This window comes from Ixodes scapularis, unplaced genomic scaffold (genome assembly GCF_016920785.2).
Source record: "Ixodes scapularis isolate PalLabHiFi unplaced genomic scaffold, ASM1692078v2 PGA_scaffold10__122_contigs__length_95168666, whole genome shotgun sequence".
NCBI lineage: Eukaryota > Metazoa > Arthropoda > Arachnida > Ixodida > Ixodidae > Ixodes > Ixodes scapularis.
The window spans coordinates 35,748,835-35,769,331 of NW_024609836.1; the positions used below are offsets into that span (position 1 = coordinate 35,748,835).

General features: G+C 47.1%; 1 protein-coding gene across 1 annotated transcript; it reads left to right on the forward strand.

Annotated features, from left to right (window-relative positions):
* The first annotated feature begins 6,501 nt into the window (after positions 1 to 6,501).
* On the forward strand, positions 6,502 to 17,521 carry LOC8032272 (mitochondrial import inner membrane translocase subunit TIM50). Its single transcript, XM_029971465.4, has 10 exons — positions 6,502 to 6,872; positions 8,395 to 8,426; positions 8,992 to 9,013; positions 9,096 to 9,154; positions 9,701 to 9,820; positions 12,661 to 12,768; positions 12,833 to 12,931; positions 13,455 to 13,611; positions 15,199 to 15,302; positions 17,113 to 17,521. The coding sequence occupies exons 1-10, from the start codon at positions 6,512 to 6,514 to the stop codon at positions 17,188 to 17,190; spliced, it is 1,140 nt and encodes a 379-aa protein (XP_029827325.2). The 5' UTR covers positions 6,502 to 6,511; the 3' UTR covers positions 17,191 to 17,521.
* The last annotated feature ends 2,976 nt before the right edge of the window (positions 17,522 to 20,497 follow it).

Sequence of the window (20,497 nt, forward strand, 5' to 3'; positions counted from 1 at the left end):
CATACCAATGGTATGCTTTTATCATCGCCGAGTATACTCAAAATTGGCCAATTTAACACAAAATTATTACAATAGTAGTATGCATAATAGGCATTGCAGAAGTATACTAGAACTGAGCTACTTTTCCCTAATGATTCATTACTATGCTTCTCGTACAAAACATTGGTTTGAGTTCTGCACCTTTTGCGAGTTAAGGTAGAGCCCCTGAAACAAAAAGTGGCCGAACTCGACGTGGAGTTCGCAGTACTTGCCATCTAGATTTTTTTGTATGTACTTTATTGGAGGCGGTTCAGCAGAAAGGTTAGTATTAGTAAAACCTAAATGTTCACTTTTTCAACCCAGTAATACAGTCGTCGTTTAAACTCTTAGTTGAAGCGCCAAAAACATGACCAATGATTATGGCAAAAACAATTGTGGCACAAAAACATCGAGTAGTAGCTGGCAAACATGACGTGTCGTAAGCGTTGACGATGCAGTTTACCGCATGACGTTGTTGCGTGCATTGTGTCTTTCTTGGTTTGTTTTATTTTATCTTGAAAGGAATGTTCTCAATATACCAAAACACTCTGTCGGAGGAAAATGCGTTGTTCTTCAGTAGAAGAGCAGCACCTGTTTTCGCATCTTCAATGTAAACTCTTTGTACTAGACCTCGCTGATTGTTCGCTCGCTAGCGCAAGATACTAAAGATATTGTACGCTGTTTACTGCGAAACTTTCTCGCCTCCATTGTGTTTCCGTTACGCAGTCTCTTATTGTACTTCGAAAATGAACAATTTTATATAAGAAAAATCAACTTTCGTCAACTGTTATTTTGTTTAGATAGAAGGGACGGGCTCTAAAGCTGCATTCCGCAAATCTCTCGCAGGTGTGTCTGCCCAGCGGCTCCCATAGTTCAAGCGCTGCATATCAATGCAAGACGCCGGATATCTTTAAGCTGAGCAACCTCTTCGTTGTTTTTCTACTCTGTCAAGTGACCACACATGTGCTCGTCAGCCATGTTTATTGCGGGGGCTTTCGTAACCGCGCTGCCGCAACCGGCAGCCGGGGGGGGCCAACCGAAACACCTACAATAGCATAATGTAACATCCTCTATCTTTTGGCATTGTGGGATTATCAGTTTCTTTAAGGTACATAGTCCTTCAGATACCGTATTTTCAGGAATAATAGCCGCGCTGCTTATAAAGAAAACCTGAGAGTTCGCTTCTCCGCGGAGCACGCGGTTTGCCAATTGTTACGATCGACAGCGTGATTCTAGCTGTTTACAGGACAGAAATAACGTCTTTGCGCGAAGATACCATCTGAGAAGGTTGCATTTGTATGGAGACTCGTTTTCTTGATCTAGTTATTCGCTTTGTCATTCATGTGCAACGTGATGATTGGCTGTATATGCGCTTTGCGAGAAAGTAGACACAAGGGCCTTGTTCATAAATAGTACGGCTATTACCCGAGTAAATATGGTAGTTTGCTACTCAGCAGTCACGAAGTGGTCCGATATTTAGGCTGCTTGGACCCTTTGATTTTGCCTTCAGAGGACATTTTGCCGACACAGCCGTCTCCTGCTGGGCCTTTTTCCTGATGGTGGCTTTCGGCCTGGTCGTTGTCCACCTCGGTTTCTTCTTAACCACTCCACGTTGGGTCTAGCACGTTCGCATGACGGCTCTAATTCGCCACAGTACAAACATTTGTATTCGTTTCAACATCATACGATCTATTCTTTGCCCTCTGCACGACTCATTGGAGCCCCAATTTTTCTCCAACCAGGACCAACGCGCTTTTTTGTTTGCATGAATTCTTAGTGGATGACTGTTTTATTCCGCAAATAAAACATAAAAAATAAAATAAATAATAAAAAGAAAACTCTCGTGTTGTCTCATTTGTTTCTACAATCATTTAGGCTACATGTCGCCGTCTGCTTTGCACTCTCTGGTTGTTACCGCGTCACTTTTCTTGTCTGCAACTTTCATCCGTTCTGTTTTGGGGGTGCGCATAGCTCCCAACGAGCGAGTGAAGGTTGCTCTATGATACGGGGAGTATCAGAACAAAAAAAGGTCCACTGACGTTTTCGGTAGGAGTTTCGATGGCGACTGCCAGGCTCAACTGCAACTCTGCTTTGGGTGAGATGCGCCTGAACGAGGAGGTTAACCTCCAAAACGAGCCGCTGACAACAGCGGTGTCATCACCGAAGCTGGCGCTGAAACATCGGTACTCGTGGTGTCTTACACCGCAAACACCGTCGCTTAAAACTTTCTTTATTCGAAAGACATAGCATACGCTGTATCCGGTTTCCTCCGCATTGTTAGCTTGTTTTAGTTGATTGATGCAGTTCTTCTCCCTTCATAGAGACGACTACGGGAACGAAAGCCACGAATACGACAAGTAGATTTCTTCATATTAGAAACGAGCTGATTAAGTAAACCGTTGTCGATTTTAAAAAAAATTAAAAATGTTAGAAAATGTCCTCTTATATATAAAATGTCTTTGAAAAACATTTTTGATATAAATGGAAGGAATAATAAAATATCTCCCGCTTAAATTCCTCTATCCTCTAGCTAAACAGTTGAAGATAACAAATGTAAAGAAGAAAAAAAGGCAACAAATAGTCAATGAAATTAATTAGAAACGATGACTACTAAAAATGTCCAGCCATTTATTTCGTATTAAGCGATGATTTGTTCGATAAGCCGCAACCGCCAATACCAAAAGAATTTGCCTATCCGAATGGCTCGTTCAAATGTGTGGTCGCGTGCCTGTTCGAACGGGCACCCGTATCAAAACGGGCACCGTTTCAAACGGGTGCCCTTATCCCATATTCACGTTTGATCCAAACGTATCGACAGGTTTTCTACCCATTTGAATCAAACGGGTCGTCCGAAACGGTACCCGTATCCCATAATCACGTTTGATCCAAACAGACCGACAGGTTTGCCATCCATTTGATTCAAACGCGTCGACCAGTTTTCCCACCCGCTTAAATTTCAAATGTTTTTTTTTAGTATGGATATGAAAGAAATCAAGCAGTATTTTGATACCTCTGATTACCCTACTGAAAAAAAAAAAAACAGTTGGCGCCTATATGAAAGTAAGCAAGTTCATACCGCTAACTGTTTAGCTATACCGGTCACCAGTTTGTCAAAAGGGTCGCCCGTATGGGTCAAAGGGGTCCCCCGTCTGAGCCATAAAGGTCACCTATTTGAGCAAACAGGTCACTCCTTTGGCAAACGGGTCCCTCGTCTGGTCAAACGGGCCACTCGTTTGAGCAAAGTTGTCGCACGTTTGCTCAAACCGGCGACCATGTTGCAGAGACGGGTGACCGGTGACCGGCAAACTACCGGTTTAATCAAACGGCTCTCCGGAGCCCGTTTGATACTGAACGCACCGATCGGCGGCATGGGCGCGCCTATTTCAGCTGTGGCAGAATGCTTCCGTAAAGCCGCGGGAGCGCCGGTTTATCGGTTTACAATCGTCCGCGTAATGCAAGTAATGATATTTATATATTTGATTGCGCTGATGTTCGCTTATACTGCCACTGCAATAAGCGATTTTTTTTATGCGTGAACGTGCGACGTTGGTGGGCTGATATTTTTTAAAGAACTTTAAAGATTTGGCGCTGTTTGTTTCCTCAATTTACTTATTCAGCTCGAATCTCTCGCGCAGAGGACGCGACCGTGTGAAAGAAAATATTTCTAGACTCCACTTCACTTCAATTCAAGACTCAGCCAGGGTGGAAGATAGACAGGTGGTGAAACGAGAGCCAAATGAGCGACCGGATTGTGTCCCCCTCGGTTTTCTCTTTTTCTGTGGCGCCATCTATGTTGAGCACCGCGAACTCTCACTCCAGGTGGGCGAACGCTGGTGACCGGTTAAACTGATGGAGAAGGTTTCTCGTAGATTTTCAATGGAGGACTGTCGTGCTCTCAGTTTATTTTGCGCACTCTCCCATAGAGTTCCATCCGAATTCGATTACAATTTTTTTCTTCTTGCCGCAGCGCCATCTGTCGCAAATCGGGGGTACCCGCAAGCCACCCGCAAGCAGACGAGTACACAATCCGGTCACGGCGCTGCGGTAGGTTTCTACGGGCCGTTTCCCCACCTGTCTATCTTACACCCTGGACTCAGCGAAGGTAACGCGCGAACCAACGTTACTAAAACACTCAGTTGGGAAACTCGCCGTCGAAACCTGGGCCGCTGGCGTCCACCAAGACCGAGCTAAATGCGACAACAGCGCCACTCTTTGTCACTTGTCTGTACTGTGGTCAATTTGAGCTTTTTGAAAGCCTGTTTTTGCGTAAAAACAAACGAAAAAGACTCTTTTTGTATGAAATTTATTGGAGTTTAGTACAAAAAGAGGGGCGCATTATGTTTTTAAAATCTTTAGTTCGCAAGGTTTTGCGGAACAATTACCATTGTTTTTATACAGCCATGCCTCAGCGGTCCTTTCGGGTAGCGCGTCCAGACCTAGGTGCATTTTAACTTCGGTATTGCGATGCGGCGCGTCCGCCGGGGCTCTAGGGGTGGCACCCCTGTAACCTCCTCCGCTGTATCTGTTCTTAAAGCCAAAATAGAAGTGTCGTGCAGTTCCTCGAGTGGCCGCTGCGGCAGAAATGGTGCCGTTGTGTTCGTCATTAGCTCGGTGTTCGGAGACAGATTGGGGCCACTTTTTCAAAGTTGTCTCTATGGGGGTTTCCCAACTGAGTGTTTTAGTAACGTTGGCGCGAACATAGAGTTATTATAATGTACGCTAGAGGTTCAACTGGCGCTAGTGTCTGTGCGACTTCCGTGACGCAAATTGAAGCAGACAGCAACCAGTCTACTTTTGCGGTGCTCCTGTGCATTCGTATGGGAAAACGCGCGTGCATTTTGTCTCTTCGCCGGAAAGTAACACGGAACACTTTGGTTATTTGGGTCGTACCGAATAGCATGTACCTTGATTAAAAGTGTAATTGCTTTAGTTAGCGCATTGTTCTGCATCAGTGAACGATATTTAACTTCGCTACATTTCAGTCCCAAACGCGTGTTCCGCAGCAGGTGTGTAAAAACAAGCGACGATTCAAAGCAAAACTACAATCGAAACGAACATAGAGTGTGTTCAAGGCTCGATAGCACTCTGGTGACGCTTGTATAATGATAATATGCCAGTCCAGTCACTATATGAAAATGATCCCGTCGTTCATGAGCGGATAAAAACCTTCAAAACGTAGAGAATAAAGTCCGTGGGCTATGAAAGATGTCTCTTCGTATTGTTGTCTCTGCCGGGCAGCTTTTATCGCACTTGTTCTCAAAGATATCGAGCGCGCGGGGGATATTTCGAACGTAGAACAAGCAGCTTCGCTCAGGGCAGTACAGCCAACTGCATTAGTAACCCGTCAATATTTATAAACGAGGCATGTTTTGTTTGTGTGAGCCAGAGTTTCCTAGTTTTGTTTTCTTTTTGGGAGTATGTGTTTGCACGCATCTCTTTTAAGGTTCCTCAAAAATGTTCTTGTTGTAATTTTTTTTTTTGGGGGGGCGGGGGGGGGGGGGGGGGGAAAGAGGTAGGGGATTAGGAGCGGGGGGGGGGGGGGTAAAAAGTACCGCCGCTGGAGGCCACACGCTTTGTCGCGTTTGACCGACGTCCCCAAGGTTAAAATTATGGGCTTAGTTTGGTCAAGAAATCTGTGGAGCGGTTGTTGCTTCCCGCCTGGTGTTGGCGTCAAGTTTGAAGTTTGGGGAAAATGATTCAGTCTGTGTCTGAGTTGGCTTGTTTATCGTGTTTACGAACTGCGGTGGGGGCAGTGGAAAGGGTCGGTGAGAGAGTAGAGTGTTTGGCAGTGTGATGTCATGCGCCGAGGGATGGTGGTTTGGTGTCCTTATAAGCGAGGCAGGGGAAATAAATGTTCAACTGAATTTGAGACCTGTGTCTGTGTTGTCCCCTTTTTTCTTCTCCTTTTGTCCTACGTCTCGGGTTTTACAATGTTGAAAGTTCACCTGCTCGCTTGCATCTTCTCTGTAATTTCTAGGCACAGCACTTCGGCGTGCCGCGAGACCGGCAAATCTTGCTTTCGACGAGTTGTACGTTTCTCCTGGAGAACTGCGCTTTCATAAAATTTTCCACGTGTTCACAACGGCAAATCTCAACGGTTACAGAGTCTTTAATACTTCTGCTGCGAATGACGACGAAGGAGAAGAAAACGTGTCTACCGACGCTGGCAAACCGCAGCAAAAGGCTAGCAGAACTACAGGCAGAACCGCAAAACGTCTACGAGCAAGATGGCCGTCCGGTGGCTTCACTCGCGCTGCGGCCGCTGCGGCGAACAAGCGGGGAAGCGCGATAACACTGATTATTAAAAAGTAGTCATCATATTTTTTTCTGCAGTAAAGACATAGAATGAAGCACTGGAATATAGAATAAAGCACAACAAATAATTACGAAAAAAAATTTTGTTTTTGTTTTGTGTAGCCGGAAGTTAGAACACGCAGAAAACACCAACTTGAGCTGCCAAGCCGACGCCAAGCCAATCCACACATCTGGAAACATGGCGGCGGTCGGTCGCGCAGGCATGTGCGTTTGGCACGGACTGCGACCCAAGATTTGCTCGGCCGGTTTGCACCGCAGCACCTCGGGCCTCCCACTGTTCCGAGATCGGAGTAGTCCCAGGGTTCTGCGTACATGGCTTCCCAGTGTCCCCCTAGGGGTGCCGACACTTGGACCGGTACGATTCACGTCGACGAGTGGTGGCGGCGGCGCCGCAGCTCCTACCGGCGCCAGCGGCTCGACCAGCGGCGGCAGCAGTGGTCGCGCAGCGGACGACTTCTCGCAAAGGGCCATGAAGTACACCTTCGTGGCGTTCGGGGCCATCTTCACCGGAGTTGCGGGATACCTGGTCGTCAGCTGGGGTGCGTTGCTGAGACTAGAGCACTATATAGCTCCTACGGAGCAGAGTAGCGCAATCCTTTGAACCCCGTGTTTTGCCGACAACATGGCCGACAGAGCGGCTCGGCGCGAGTCACGTGGTACTCAGGGTTCCAAGAGGCGGCCCGCCCTATGGGAGAATACATGGAGATCGACATAACACGGCTGATTAAAAAACTAACGGCGAGTTCACATTTTTCAAAACTAGCCTGTCGTGAAGTTAGTAAAGCGCTAAACACTTTATCAAAGTTTTAATAATATCGGATGCGTGTGCAAATTTTGAGAAGGCAATTTTCAAGGCAATGGCGTTTGAAGCAGACGATTTTTGCTCGCAGCGGAGATGGGCTTTTCGGGTTGGCCGGAGCGGGTCACGTGAATGGTGTGACGTCGCCGTGTCGTCTGCTGCATGATGCCGCTCAGGCAATTTTTTAAAAAAAGTTACGTCCTTGTATGGCACAAAACTTATCTCATATTATTCTAAAATGTTTCATTATTATGTCAAAAATGATTTCCATTCCGCACATCCCCACAAAACTGAAGAAACAACGATTTTCTCAAGTTCTCCATGCATTTCTGACCGCAGTTGGAACCTCCGGGCGTTCGCCGCTAGTCGCCGAGAGACGGCGTTCTAGATTGCGCTACTCTGCTCCGAAGGAGCTATATAGTGCTCTAGCTGAGACGAGGGAGCGAGCAGATTCGCTGCCGGCACCGGCTACTCCAAAGAGGCACTAAACTCCCCCCCCCCCCCCCCCCCCCCCAAAGTTTTTTTTTTTTCGGGGGGGGGGGGCTAGCTAAGACACGTATGTCAAAGAATGAAGTTTCCACGTAAAGGAAATACATGTTAGCAGATTGGCTTAGTATTTACACCGCGAGCCTCTGCGTTAAAATTGATGGATAAAAAACAAACAGCTTTACACCGCGAACCTCAACGTTAAAATTGATGCGATAAAAAAACAAACAGAAAAACTATTCAGGCGTCAGTGCCGATAAATAGAAGTACGTTTGCGAATCGCTCCTAACGCAAGATGAGGCTCGCAACTTAAAAATTGCCCCAAATCCTTTCTTTTTGTTTCAAAGAAGCTTTATTATTATTAATATTATTTTCTGTGTTCAGTATTTTAAAGGTCAATCTGTCAACTCTTCCATCAGTAGCAGATGTGCCAAGCCCCGTTTGTACAAAATCTGGGCAGCACAATAATCCGGAACAGCCACCAGCGACATCTGGTGGGGAGGGGTTCAAAAGAGTCCTTGCATTTCGCATACTTCCTCTGTAGCCAGGGGCAGTGGGGGAGGTTCCCCTGTCCTGATATCCCCATTTTTGAACTTGGAAGTATCTGTCTACTTGGTATATTGGCATTTTTCGCTTCTATTCACGTGCCGCGCTTTCACTCCTCTTAAGAGGCTTGAATCGTCACTTCTCCAGTGGGGCCTAATCTACTTCGACGTTGGTTCCTACATGGCATGTTTACTTTCTCGGATTTGGAACTCCTTGCTTTTCTTTTCCAGGGGCACCTTCCGTCGACGAAACGGGCAAAGAGGTTAGTGGCGATAATTTTTCATTTTACTCCGGCTAAAGCTCTCATGATGCAGTTCAATGAGCACTTAAGCCTGTAACGATGACAGGGTGGTAGGAGTCAGATAAGACACTGTCATAATCAGTAAAAGAAGCAACGAGTTTGAAAGCGTGACCTCGACTCACTGCTACTGATTAACTTGATGTGAAACAGCTCGTCATATCAGTTAACAAATAAATTCATGTTTCTTGTAGAAATAATTTACATCAACCCTACGCATGCATCATGTGCAGCCCAGCCTACGAAAATACATCGGAGACCACATTTGACTACCTACACGTCTTTATGCAGCACTGATTTAGTGTTTCGTCAGAATTGCCCCTGCCCACAGCACGAACGGGCTTTTTGCTGTCGAAGATTGGCGGCAATGCATAAATACATTTGTCCACTAAAGCAAAAGGCCTACATCTCGCACAAGCAAGCCTGTCATTTGCTGTGGCCAGTCGTTTTAAAGTAGAATTTACATAAAATAGACGAGTTTCCCGACCCCTCCCCCACTTCTTACATCTGCTTTTCTTTTCCGTTTAAGGTCGAAGACGAATACAGCAGCTGTAAGTATGCGAGGGCCAGTGGGGCGCTTTTCGTCGTTTCGTCAGCGGGGCAGGAGGCTCGAGTGTCTGCGTTTCTCCGCAGTACCAAGCTGGAAGGCGCACCTGTATCGGACGTACAAGGAGCTGCTGCTTTATAACAAGGTGCGAGCTCTTCTTATTCTTCGCTCTTATGGCATCTGAAATGCAACTCCGGCTGTTGTGTTCAACGCAGCCTTATTTCCCTCGATTTTCACCCGACGATGATTGGATTAGATTGGATTATGATGGCCGAACCCCTCGGGAGATTGCAGTCTTAAGAAACTGGATCCAGCCAAAAATAGTCGCACTCTCATCGCGCCGTTGTCAGCGGCATTCCTGGCGGTGGCACAGCCACGGTTGCTGGTGCGGCGGATGCCTATTCTGCTGCAGGCTACTCCCAGCGTGAGTCCTCGAAACTTTGGCAGCCGAATGTTGGGACGCTGCGGTGACGATAACACTCACGTTTACTCGTCCTTTTTGCTAATGCTCGCACGACCGACCGCCAGAATTGCAATGTCCGACAGCGTGACGTGCCGGCTCTTGTGACTTAATTTGTTGCCACTTCAAGTCCAGTTTCGATGCACATAGTATGCTAATCACACCAGCTGAAGGCACATTCCAGGCTCCATGGTCGTTGCGCGGTCGTCACGACGTGACGTCCTTCTGCAGATGATCCAAGAGCCGTCCCGGGACAAGCTCCTGCCCGATCCCCTGACGGAGCCCTACTTCCAGCCGCCTTACACCCTCGTGCTGGAGATGACCGGCGTGCTCGTACACCCCGACTGGACGGTATTGATCGTTATAATTTTTATCGTTTTTCTACGATACAATGGGTTCCCAGAGTCGCCTGGAACCACTAGATAAGCGACACTTCGCAGTGGTGACACCTCAGCCATAGCCATATTGTTACATAAAATCAGTGTTGCCAGCTGTTGCTAGCTTTTCGTGACATGCGTGATAGAAAATGCGAGAAGTGCTTTCTGCTTTCACCTAAAACACTTCACTAGGAAGCAAAACTATAATGCAATAGTATTCTACCACTCAAAAGTCGCATCTCATAATCCTAACTGTCACAAATGGCGTCTGGGGGGCCTCAGGAACCAAGATTGTGGTGTGCATGGGCCATTGTCGCATAAACGGATGTTTCATGATGCGAACGGGCGATAGATCATCGTGGCAACATCTGACAATGAAAAAGCAAATATTTGGAGCGTAGCCTTCTAGTGAATCTTGGGTAACTGTTTTCTCTTATTGCCTCGTCGATTGATAGTCTGTTTGTATCACATGTAATGTTTGTTTGTGCACTTTCTGCTCAACTCAATTCTAAAATACGACATTCTGTTTTAGTACCACCAGTATATTTAGCCAGTGGCTTAACCAGGAAAAATAAGGGATCACTGGGCCTCAGCTCTCCTTAACCCTTTTTGGCGGTTGAGTTTATTTTCCCATAAAATGTTTTCCAGCGGTCGTGTTTTGTTTCCAAAAGAAAAGTATAAAAAAAGTGGGTGCGCGGGTTATTTTTCTTGATTAACTACTAGCTGGAGCACGTACAATGCTTGCAAGCTTTTTAGGCTTGGAAGCATCAAATGAAAATATTGAAGGTGAAAAGTTGTCGTGCCTCTCTTCAGTTCAATTTCATTTTGGTACACTTGCGCCAAAATTTACATTCTAGCGGCTTCAGATTTCTAACCGGAGCTACTTTGCAGGGCTTCTCTGTCGGATGGTGAGCTCTCATCCTCTAAATGTAATTCTGAAAATCTTTGGAAGGTGAGCTCTCATCCTGTAAATGTAATTCTGAAAATCGTTGGAAGTCTGAATTCGGAGGGCCAGTGCTCCCATTAGCACTACCGCCAGAGCAGCTAGTATGCGAAGTGAGCATAACATGTAGGGAGCGTCTAATTTGAAAACTATAAATAAACCCTGCAAATATTAGATTTATAGTTTGTCAAAGACATAACAAAATAGCAACACCTCCAGAGGTGCGTGCAGTATTCCATTTAGGCGGGCACTTTCATACATGTAATCACCGCCGTACATGTACAGTGACGACCATCAAAGGGTTGATGTAGTATAGTCTATTGCAACACAAGAAGGTAGGGTGAGGGAAAGGTAGCAGACAGAATGCTTGAGAGGGGAAGGGGAAACCTCTTCTTCTCTCTCCAGCATTCTGCCTGCTTCCTCCTCCCCGGCCTTCGTTTCTCTCGTCCTACCTTCTTGAGTTGCAACGGACTATAGTTGTGTGCAGTGCAGGCGAAGGCAACGTGAGGTGAGGAGAGAAAGGGCAAGCACTGGGAAGGCGGGACGGGAGAGGAGGGCAATGGGGGGTGGAGGGACAAAGGGAGAGCACTGGGAATGCTAGAAAAGAGAGGAGGTTTCTCCTCCTCCCTAGCCTTCCTAGTGCTTGCTCTTTCTCCCCTCGCCTGGTGTTGCCTTTGCCTGTACTGCGTGCAACTAGTGACACAGAGTATAAGTATGCATGCAGGGCTGTGACAGCTGCTCCAATTGTGCCATTTTGATACATGCACGATTTTCTGCACCTAACTGCCTAAAGCACGAAATAGACCAAAATTGCGCCACGCTGCTCTAAGTCTGCAGTAATGCTAGATTTAGCAGGAAGCGAAAGGTGGTACTTGATAAGTTGATAACCTTTTCCATTTCATTGCCAGGTAGCACAAGTTGCCGTCTCATTGCTCGCAAAAACATGTTTCTGCGTGCAATTTGAAAAGAAATACTTCACAGTGCAGTTCTGTTCAATTCCATCCTAGACTTGTAGTACAAAACCTGGTTTACTTGAATGTTGCGCTCATGATGCAACTGGCTAAGATGCTTTCTTAAAATTATGGGACAGCCACTACCAATGTACTCACCAAATTACTGACTTTTCCACTCCTAAGCTGCCCCAAATTGAAGATTTCCCTGCTTCAATGATTGCTCCAAAACCAGTTTGGTCTGCCCCACCCCTGCATATGCATAGCTAGCTAACCCCCCATTTTGATTTGTTTCAGACTAAGTGTGAAGGCTGGTTCACACACTTGTGTTTGGTTGTGATTGACTGTGCTACATCCTCTTGTAACCGCTTAGGATGAGGTAACACGCCTTTTCTCAGGTAGCCCTGCACCACTCCAGTCTGCATATGTTTCCTAATATGCCTAATTCTCTCACCAGAGGCTTGAAATAATTCATACAATGTTACTAGTTCAGGATGGTAAGCATCCCAGTGCTACTTGCACACTGGCGCGACCTCATTTCAACTCTGTGCAACGCATTGCAGCGGAACACAAAGATTCATAGCGCAGTAGAGCGCAGTCAAACACAAGCGTGGGAACCAGCTTTAAAGGGGCCGTGGAAGGAAATTGTTCATGAATGTTTCTCACTTTACGCCAGCTTACTGGCACTAGTGGGACCCAACTGTACTTGCACGCAACGCCACTGACCGAGAAGCTTCTTTGTCACCACATAATTTAGAGAATGAAAGCAGACGTTTTCATTTCATATGTTTCATAAGTTATGGACATCAAGGAATAATTCTAAGTGGAATTTACAGAAGGTGCAGAAATTGCTGCCTCGTCCTTTTAGGAAGCAGAGCAATTGAAAGTGCCTGTTTTGCAAGCATCACATTACCTCTGCAGTACCAGACTGGCTGGCGGTTCAAGAAGCGTCCTGGAGTCAACCTCTTCCTGCAGCAGGTGGGGCCTCCGCTGTTCGAGGTTGTCGTCTACACCTCCGAGCAAGGCTTCGTAAGTGTACTTACTGCCAAATCAAGGCCCAGAGCCTTTGACGCTGAGGGCTCCTCTCTGGCAGACGGCCTACCCGATCCTGGACAGTCTGGACCCGCAGGGATTCATCATGTACCGGCTGTTCAGGGACGCCACCCGCTACACAAAGGGACACCACGTGAAGGTGGGGACGCCTGGTTTCGTCTTATTATTATAGGCTGTCGTAGAAGACTTGTCCTTTTAGAAGAAGTAGAAGACTTGTCTGTGTAGAAGTAGAGGACTAGCCCTTGTAGGAGTAGGTTAGGTATAAGTGAATGGGACAAGCACTTGTCAAGTTCACTTTTACTTGTCATTGTAGAACTAGAAAACTTGACCTTGTAAAATATGTAGTCGAAGCCTTGACCTTGTAGAAGTAGAATATTTGTAGAAAAAGTAGAAGGCTTCCTTGTTTTTGTTTAAGCAGTAGAAGACTTGTCCTCTTAGAAGAAGTAGAAGACTAGTCCTTGTAGGAGCAGGTGAAGTAGAAGTGAACTGACAAGCATGTGTCCTGTTCACTACTTCTCCCTTTCCTTGTCCTTAGCACTTGATTTATGTTCTTGCTATGTTCACTCAACTAGCCAAACAGTTTCTTGTGGTTCTCGAGTTTCGTGCTAAAAGCTGCCACCGGACCTGCCTCACTTGCCGAGCGGCTGTGCCCATGCTCGCAGGACCTGTCCTGCCTCAACCGGGACCTGTCCAAGGTGATCCTGGTGGACTGGAGCGAAGAGGCGTGCTCCCTGCAGCCCCGCAACGCCCTCAGGCTACGCAAGTGGGACGGAGGGGACGAGGACCGCACCCTCCTCGACCTGGCACAGTTCCTGCGCAGTGAGTCGGCGCCAGACTACGCCTCTGAGTGGTAGTTGCGGAAACGCGAACGCCAGAAATTTCCGAACAGAGATTCAAATCTTGTGTGCTTGGCCGGGATGATTAAAATCAGAATCCCAGGTATAAGCTGTCCTAGAGCCACTAAACAGAGATACCCTTAAAGGGATACCGAACTGAAATTCGGACTTCGCAAAATAAGGCCGCTGAAGCATTGAACGGGACGCTACAAACTCCAAAACATTACTGATACATCGATATCTCAAACGGATGGCTGTACTTTTGGAAAAGAAGGGCGCGATCAAGCGAGGGCTATGACTTTATTGTCCCCCTGGAAAACTTAAGAATGAAGGGAAGCGGCCTCGCTTCTCTCCTACTCGCTTTGGTTCACCAGCTCGACGGGACGAAGCGAGGAGGAGAGGGAACGTGAATTGTGACGTGACTTCTCTCGTCGGCCGTGTTGAATCGCGCACTTCTTTTCCAAGAATACGGCGATTCCTTAAAGATATTGCTGTACGAGTTATGTTTTTGGGTTTTGCAGCGTCCCACCTATCCGTCCAGCCTTATTTTGTGAGCTCGAAATTTCGGTTCAGTATCCCTTTTAGACTGGTTAGACATTTCGTTTGTCTGTGCTTGAGGGCGCCGTGCTCGCTTATAACCTAAAGACCCTCGATGTGTTTGTGTTCAACAAGTACAGTGCAATCCACGCATAATGATACGAGATAAAATGAAGTATTGCTTATAACAATCATTTTCTAGAGTTTCTACATTAGAAAAGCTCAGTTTCTAGTCTATGTAAAGTGATAACCGGTTATAACGATTGAATTTTTGGGTTTTCTCATTATTCCTATAAGTGGATTGCACTGTAGAGTCAAAAACCAATTCAGTTCACTTCAGATGTGCCAATGCACAAGGCCTGTGCCTCGTGCAGCCCTCGGAAGCAAATGGTGACGCTTTCCTCGAAGTTGACAGATGCAGTTTGTTGTGTGTTTGCGTCAACCTGTGTGGATCTGTTTTGCCCGTTTGGCTTTTGGGGCAATTCGTTAGGGATGCCAACACAAACACAAAATGTATTCTGCGTCGGTCGGCTTTATGCCAAGTAGTAAGCTCTCTGCTAATCACAGATTGTACAGTAACTGTACTGGAAGATTTCGGCTACTCCCGGATAATGGTACAACACGAAACAAAAGCTTGAAAGCATCTTTGAGATGACCACCCGAAGGGTGATCCTAGCGTGTGTTGGCAGTATCTGCGAGTAGCAGTGTCGAATCGGACAGTTTATTTCCATTTTTTTCTTTGGTCACGGAAAAAGTTTCTTTTTCTAGTTTGCATTTTTTTCTCAGAAACCTATTCACCCGTGGAAACTGAGAATCATGAATGCACCACCTAATGACACCTCTGCATCAAGTTTCATAGTATTCCATTCACTTTTGCACCAGAACAGCACTCGGAAATGCCCCATAGGAGATGACCAGTACCCAAGTTTCTGTTCGACCCCAGAAAGTGTTTTGTCTGCTAGTACTAGTATCTGCAGATAATTGCCCCCGCGAAATGTCTCTGCGACCAACGTACATTCCTCCATCTGCACAGCCATTGGAACCAGCGAGGTGGAAGATGTGCGGACGGTGTTGGACTACTACCGCCAGTTTGAGGACCCCCTAGTGGCCTTCAAGGAGAACCAGAAAAGGCTGCAGGTGGGCTTTCTCTTTTTGCTGCTAGGGCCCGTACCAGTGGATCCATCTTTTCATCAGCCATACTATATTACGGTGCCTGTAGTCCGTCTTTAACTTGCGTGTTTAACGTCCCATGCCATCTGTGCTTTGAAAATGGTCCCGAAGTGGGAGCAACGGATTACGTCGCACAAGCCGGCTTGTTGTGCTGGCGGTTTGTCGTAGTAACTCCGGCAAAAAGTATGAGCGAATGTGAGTGTCACAGTCGTTGCAGTGTCCCAACTCCCGAGCGCCGAAGCTTCCGCAAACTGACGAGCTGCAGAGCCAGTCGCAGCAGGACGGACGTCTGCCACATCCAACTTTAGTAGATCAACTCAGTTGCAGAACTCCCATGGAGATGTGGACCCCATTCTCCCTCCCAAGACCACCGCTTGTGTTTTGAAACACCATCTGCGGGATGTGCCTCGAAACTGCATTCTTTTGAGCGGCTACGATGAGGTGCGATCTAGACGCCACGCTTGGAAACCTGCAAATCCCCTGAAGTTACCATATCGGTCGCCCCCTAAAGCTTTGGCACTTTGAACGACGAACCTTTGGGGGAAAGGTGGTACTGCGCATAGAAACAGCGTCTATGGACAGTTCCACAATTGAGTTAAGTAACGTCGGCCGGATACACCTACACTGCTGTGCTACCTCCAAGATCGCGGCAGGCAACAACATGATGGGAGGTTGAGGCACTTCGGTGTAATCGAGAAACCAGAATGAAGGGCGCCGGAAACACACCATTCGGAGACGTTCTCCAGGCATCATGGTTATATCCAGAGCCGCTATGTAGCACTATATGGCAGCTTTAGCTGCAGGAGTAATGACACTAGATGAAAATAATAAATGCACAAAACCATAATTGCCATGGCAATGGGACAACTAGCGACTATTTTTAGACCTTTATTGCTTTATTCATTCAAGCATGTTGATTTAACTCGGGGACTTGGTGCAACCATGTTAATTTAGGCACGATTTATTAAACTCAGACAGACAAACAGTTTGAAGTATTAAAGGGGCACTGACACCCCAAAGGTCGTATTTTTTTATTGTCTAAAACAATGCAAGTTGCAGTCATAGACAATAAAAAAAAAAAATGCATCGCGAAAAAAAATATTTTTGCGTGCGCCTTTTTATTTTTGGGCTTTGATTTCCCCGCCTCTCGCCTCCTCGCTTCTTTTGATTCGTGACGTCAAGAATCATGAAATTTAGAAGCTTTGTGGGCGACATCTCTATAACATTTAATGACGGCAATCCTAAAACATGTTTTTTAACGCAATTGCGAACGCACTACGGCCCTTCTTTTTGAAATACCAAAAATCGGGAGTTCGTTGTGGTGTCGTCTCCTGGATTTGTATCTTCCCACGGAAAACAGGCGACACCGCTCAAAACCGGTCCGCCGCCCCAACGCCGGCGCTCGCTCCTTTCCTCCTCCCTTTGGGTCGCCATGGCAACAGTAGGGAGTCGTGAAAGAAAGTGGACTCTCAGGACTCCGCAATATTTGACGTCAACGCACCGGCACGGATCGCGCGGGAACTTCGAATTCGGCATTTGGAAATTGTTTTTTTACTTCACAAATACATACTGAATTCCCAAATTTCAAATTTTGAGGGTAATGTCACGGCATCGTTTTCAATCGTTTCGGATAATAAAAAAAAAAAATGATTTTGATGTGTCAGTGCCCCTTTAAGCTTGGCGCAAATTTCATGCAACAAAAGTGCCTGATAGAGTGACAGTTCCATGTTTGGACCATGCTGGTCGCACCCAGACGTCTGTGTGTCTGCTGTTTCAGGAAGAGAAGCAACTTGCCAGCATTGAGGCTGTACCCAGCCAGCGTTCATGGACCAAGGGCCTCTGGAAGCGCAACTGAAGCACGGTTCACCGAACATCCTTGGTTAGAGGTCTCTGTTGCATCGCGCCATGCGCCCAGGCACACGCCACTCCAGCTCTTGGCCTTCGTCGGGACAGTGTCGGCTTGAAGTCGGCCCGGAGTTGGCTTCAAGTCGACCGAGTGTCAGTCTCAAGTCGGCATAGTGTCTGCTCCCAGTTGGGGCAAAGTCGTGGACCACCTGGTTTTCATCGGTGTCTGGTGTTTGAGCGGGGGAACCGTGCTTGACGCATTCGCAAGAACTGTCTCCATTCTCTTCTCCCGCTTGCTCGTCAGACGACACATAAAGTGCTAGATTCCCAGCCAAAATGAAGATTGAGTGAGCTCTTTCTGTCACACATCTTGGTGGGTCTAGCTTCTATACCAAAAGAATACAATGGGTACTTGTTTTCTTTTTACTTTCAAAAAGGTAAGGAGGGAGTAAACAAAAGGAAAGAGTGCTCATAGATGGTTCCTTTTGAGAAGAGCTTCAGAATGATTTCTTCAGGAACACCAAAAATCAACCCCAAAGTGATCCTTGGTGATACCCTGGCTGGCGTTCCAAGGCTTTCTTGGGCATTCCCTTTTTTTCCAGGTTGGCTTTAGACGCATAAGGCACCTATTTCGGCTGCAAAAAAATTGGCTAGGCTACCAACAAAGGACTGCGACTTGCTGCCGACTATTTTGGCTCTGCTGCTAGACACCAACCTGCAAAGGAGCGTTGTGCTAGGGTCACACCGGAAGACCATTGTGAAGTTCAAACTGTTGATGAATTGCATATGGAAAGCTGGGCGAGACAGATGCAGACACTTGGGGCTTTTAAAAGGTGCCTTGGTACAAGCTTTTGTGCAGTGGTGGCATCTTTCAAAGCTTTGACCTTGTGTTTGTGCCCTTCGCTCTGTGCCACACTAAAGTGGAGCATAAGCTTAGGCTTGTGTGGTGCGTTATGTGATGACTTCCATGGCCATTAGCACTCCCCTCTCACCAAGCAGGCTAAAGCCCATGAAAAGCAGCAAGCAGCAGAAGACCACCAATCGAAGTCCACGGATTGAAAAAGGCGACAGCCTTTTCTGTAGCTCTCAAGTCTTCAGTGTATATTTATCTTCAGAGTGAAACTACTATGGTAAAACCTGTAGGCTAACTAGGACTTTCCAAAATGTTTATTTGGTTGTCCATGTCCTCGACGTAGTCTTGTCTCCTAACCAGTGAAACTTTTGGGAAGAAAAGCTGTTTTGCCTGGGGTATTGAATTTCCACTTAAGAGTTTGTAATACCTGCAACTAAGAAACTCCAGGGACCATACTTGTTTGCTTTACCTCACAGGCATATGTGAATTAAAAGGAGCTGGAGTAAGGGGCATATGTCCTTTCTAGTGGAGGTAGTACAGTGCTCGCTAAATTGACGACGAATAAGCCACAGATATTGCCACCCAGTCGCACAAAACTGCATAAGTGACGGCTTAAATTATCTGCGATTGGATGGCGCAGTCGTTGGGCTCTTCATTTTTCTAATGAATGACCCATCCAATTAGCTGATGATTTCATCAGTCACCTTCACTTCGAGGGGTAGTGAAAAATGTGATTGCCTGGCAGGCAAAATTGCTGTTCCATTCAGTGCTGCATCATGGAGCAAACCTTCGACTACCACCAGTATAGTACCTCCTTTGTGTAAGACACAGTTTGCGTGTTCCACATAAATTTGGTGTTTGGATTTGGTGCCCGTCTTTCCAAGAAGTCTACTCAAGGCGGGATGGTGGCCAACCTTGAAAAACCTCAAGACGGCAGTTGGCTTCTTGCTGCGAGTGTTTCTCCAAGACCGGGTCCTCTCAAAACCACATGTTCTTGCGAGGGAATCCTGTTTTTCCAGCGATTCTGTTTTTGAATGGCCAGGGGAAATCGCTTGAGCAGCAGGCCGGGTGAGTCGTGTGGATTGGAACCAATGCCTTTTGTATACCCCATGACTGCCGGAAGAGCTCCCCAAGGCCATCTTGTTTAGTAATTCCTCCTCCTCTTCTAATGCCCGTGTGCGTTGCGCCGCGGCACTGCCTACGTTGGTAGGCTTCTGAAAGCCGATTGAAAAGAACCATGGGGAGTGTTTGCAATTTAGTGACGGACGCCTCCTGTGAAGGTTGGTCACAACCTTCGCAGCTCGTACTGCAAACGCGGCCCGCAAACCACAAAGACCCCGATCGAGCAGTTGAAAACTCGCTGCAATACAGGCTTTCTAGTGCACAAGGAGACAATGCTTCGCGCCCAAAGATGAGAGCTTGTATTAGAGGGTTTCCAGCTTCTGGATGGTGTTTATGGCTAGACTGCATTTGCAATATGAGCTGCAAGGAGGTGACGAAAGCATTGGTCATCTGCAAACATCTTTTCTCCTCCTTGCCACACAAAAACGCAGCATGTGCGCGCTTGCGAGCCACAGGAGGTGTCTGCCAGCCACTAAATTGCAAACGTTCCCCAGTGTTTGAGACAATCTCCTCAATCTAGGTCCCGTATCATGCCCCAACGAAGGTGGCGCATTCCACACCCATGAAGCAAGTGCGGCGGCACGGAGCTTCTTGGACGGTGGCCCCCATTGTATCTTCCTCCATCTGACAGGCATAGAGTATACAGGAGGCATTGATTGGAACGTCAACTTCTCTAACGCCGGTTTGAACAAAAATTGACAGACTATACCCGAGCAACCCTAATTTAATGCGGTCATGTTGTAGTAGTATTTATACCGGCAGCATTTCCGACTCAAATCCTTTTCAGATGTGGTTTCTGCTCGTCAGTGCCGCAGAGTGTGCAAAAGATTACCGAAACTTCCTGTATGCTGCTGCTCTCCGCCACAGCACTTGTCACGCGATGCTGGAGAGGGAGATCCTTCGCAGTCTGCTACAGGCAGTTCCCGGCATTCCTTTGGGCGTCACGGTCGAGGCTATAAGCTTTGCAATGGACAGGTAACATGGGATCTTTCGTAATGGGCGCGCTATTTTGATTAAACAGACCCTGCAAATCAAGACCAACTTCAAAGGCTAGGATTTAGTCCAGCAACCCCGAGACCGCGGCGGGTGCCATGACCGGAACCGCGTTTCGAGGGGCAGCGTCGCCGCAACCAAATGGAACGTATGAACGCAGACGTTGCAAGGAACGTTAGAACTACCAATTCTTTTATTGCTCTATTGTTGCTTCAGGGCCACGGCGGCTGCTCGTCGGGTCCGTACTCGCGGCCGTACAGCTTACTCTTGCCCCGGAACCGGGTCATCTGGAGCGTCTCGACTCGGTCAAAGTACGCGCCCACGCCGATCGCTGCGAAGAGAAGCGGGA

What these genes read in the sequence shown, in the direction of transcription:
- LOC8032272 (XM_029971465.4), top strand. Translation starts at nt 6,512, where the DNA reads ATGGCGGCGGTCGGTCGCGCAGGCATGTGCGTTTGGCACGGACTGCGA. An exon ending in AGCTGCTGCTTTATAACAAG is followed by an intron (nt 9,155 to 9,700) that starts GTGCGAGCTCTT and finishes GTCCTTCTGCAG; the next exon opens with ATGATCCAAGAGCCGTCCCG. An exon ending in AGAACCAGAAAAGGCTGCAG is followed by an intron (nt 15,303 to 17,112) that starts GTGGGCTTTCTC and finishes CTGCTGTTTCAG; the next exon opens with GAAGAGAAGCAACTTGCCAG.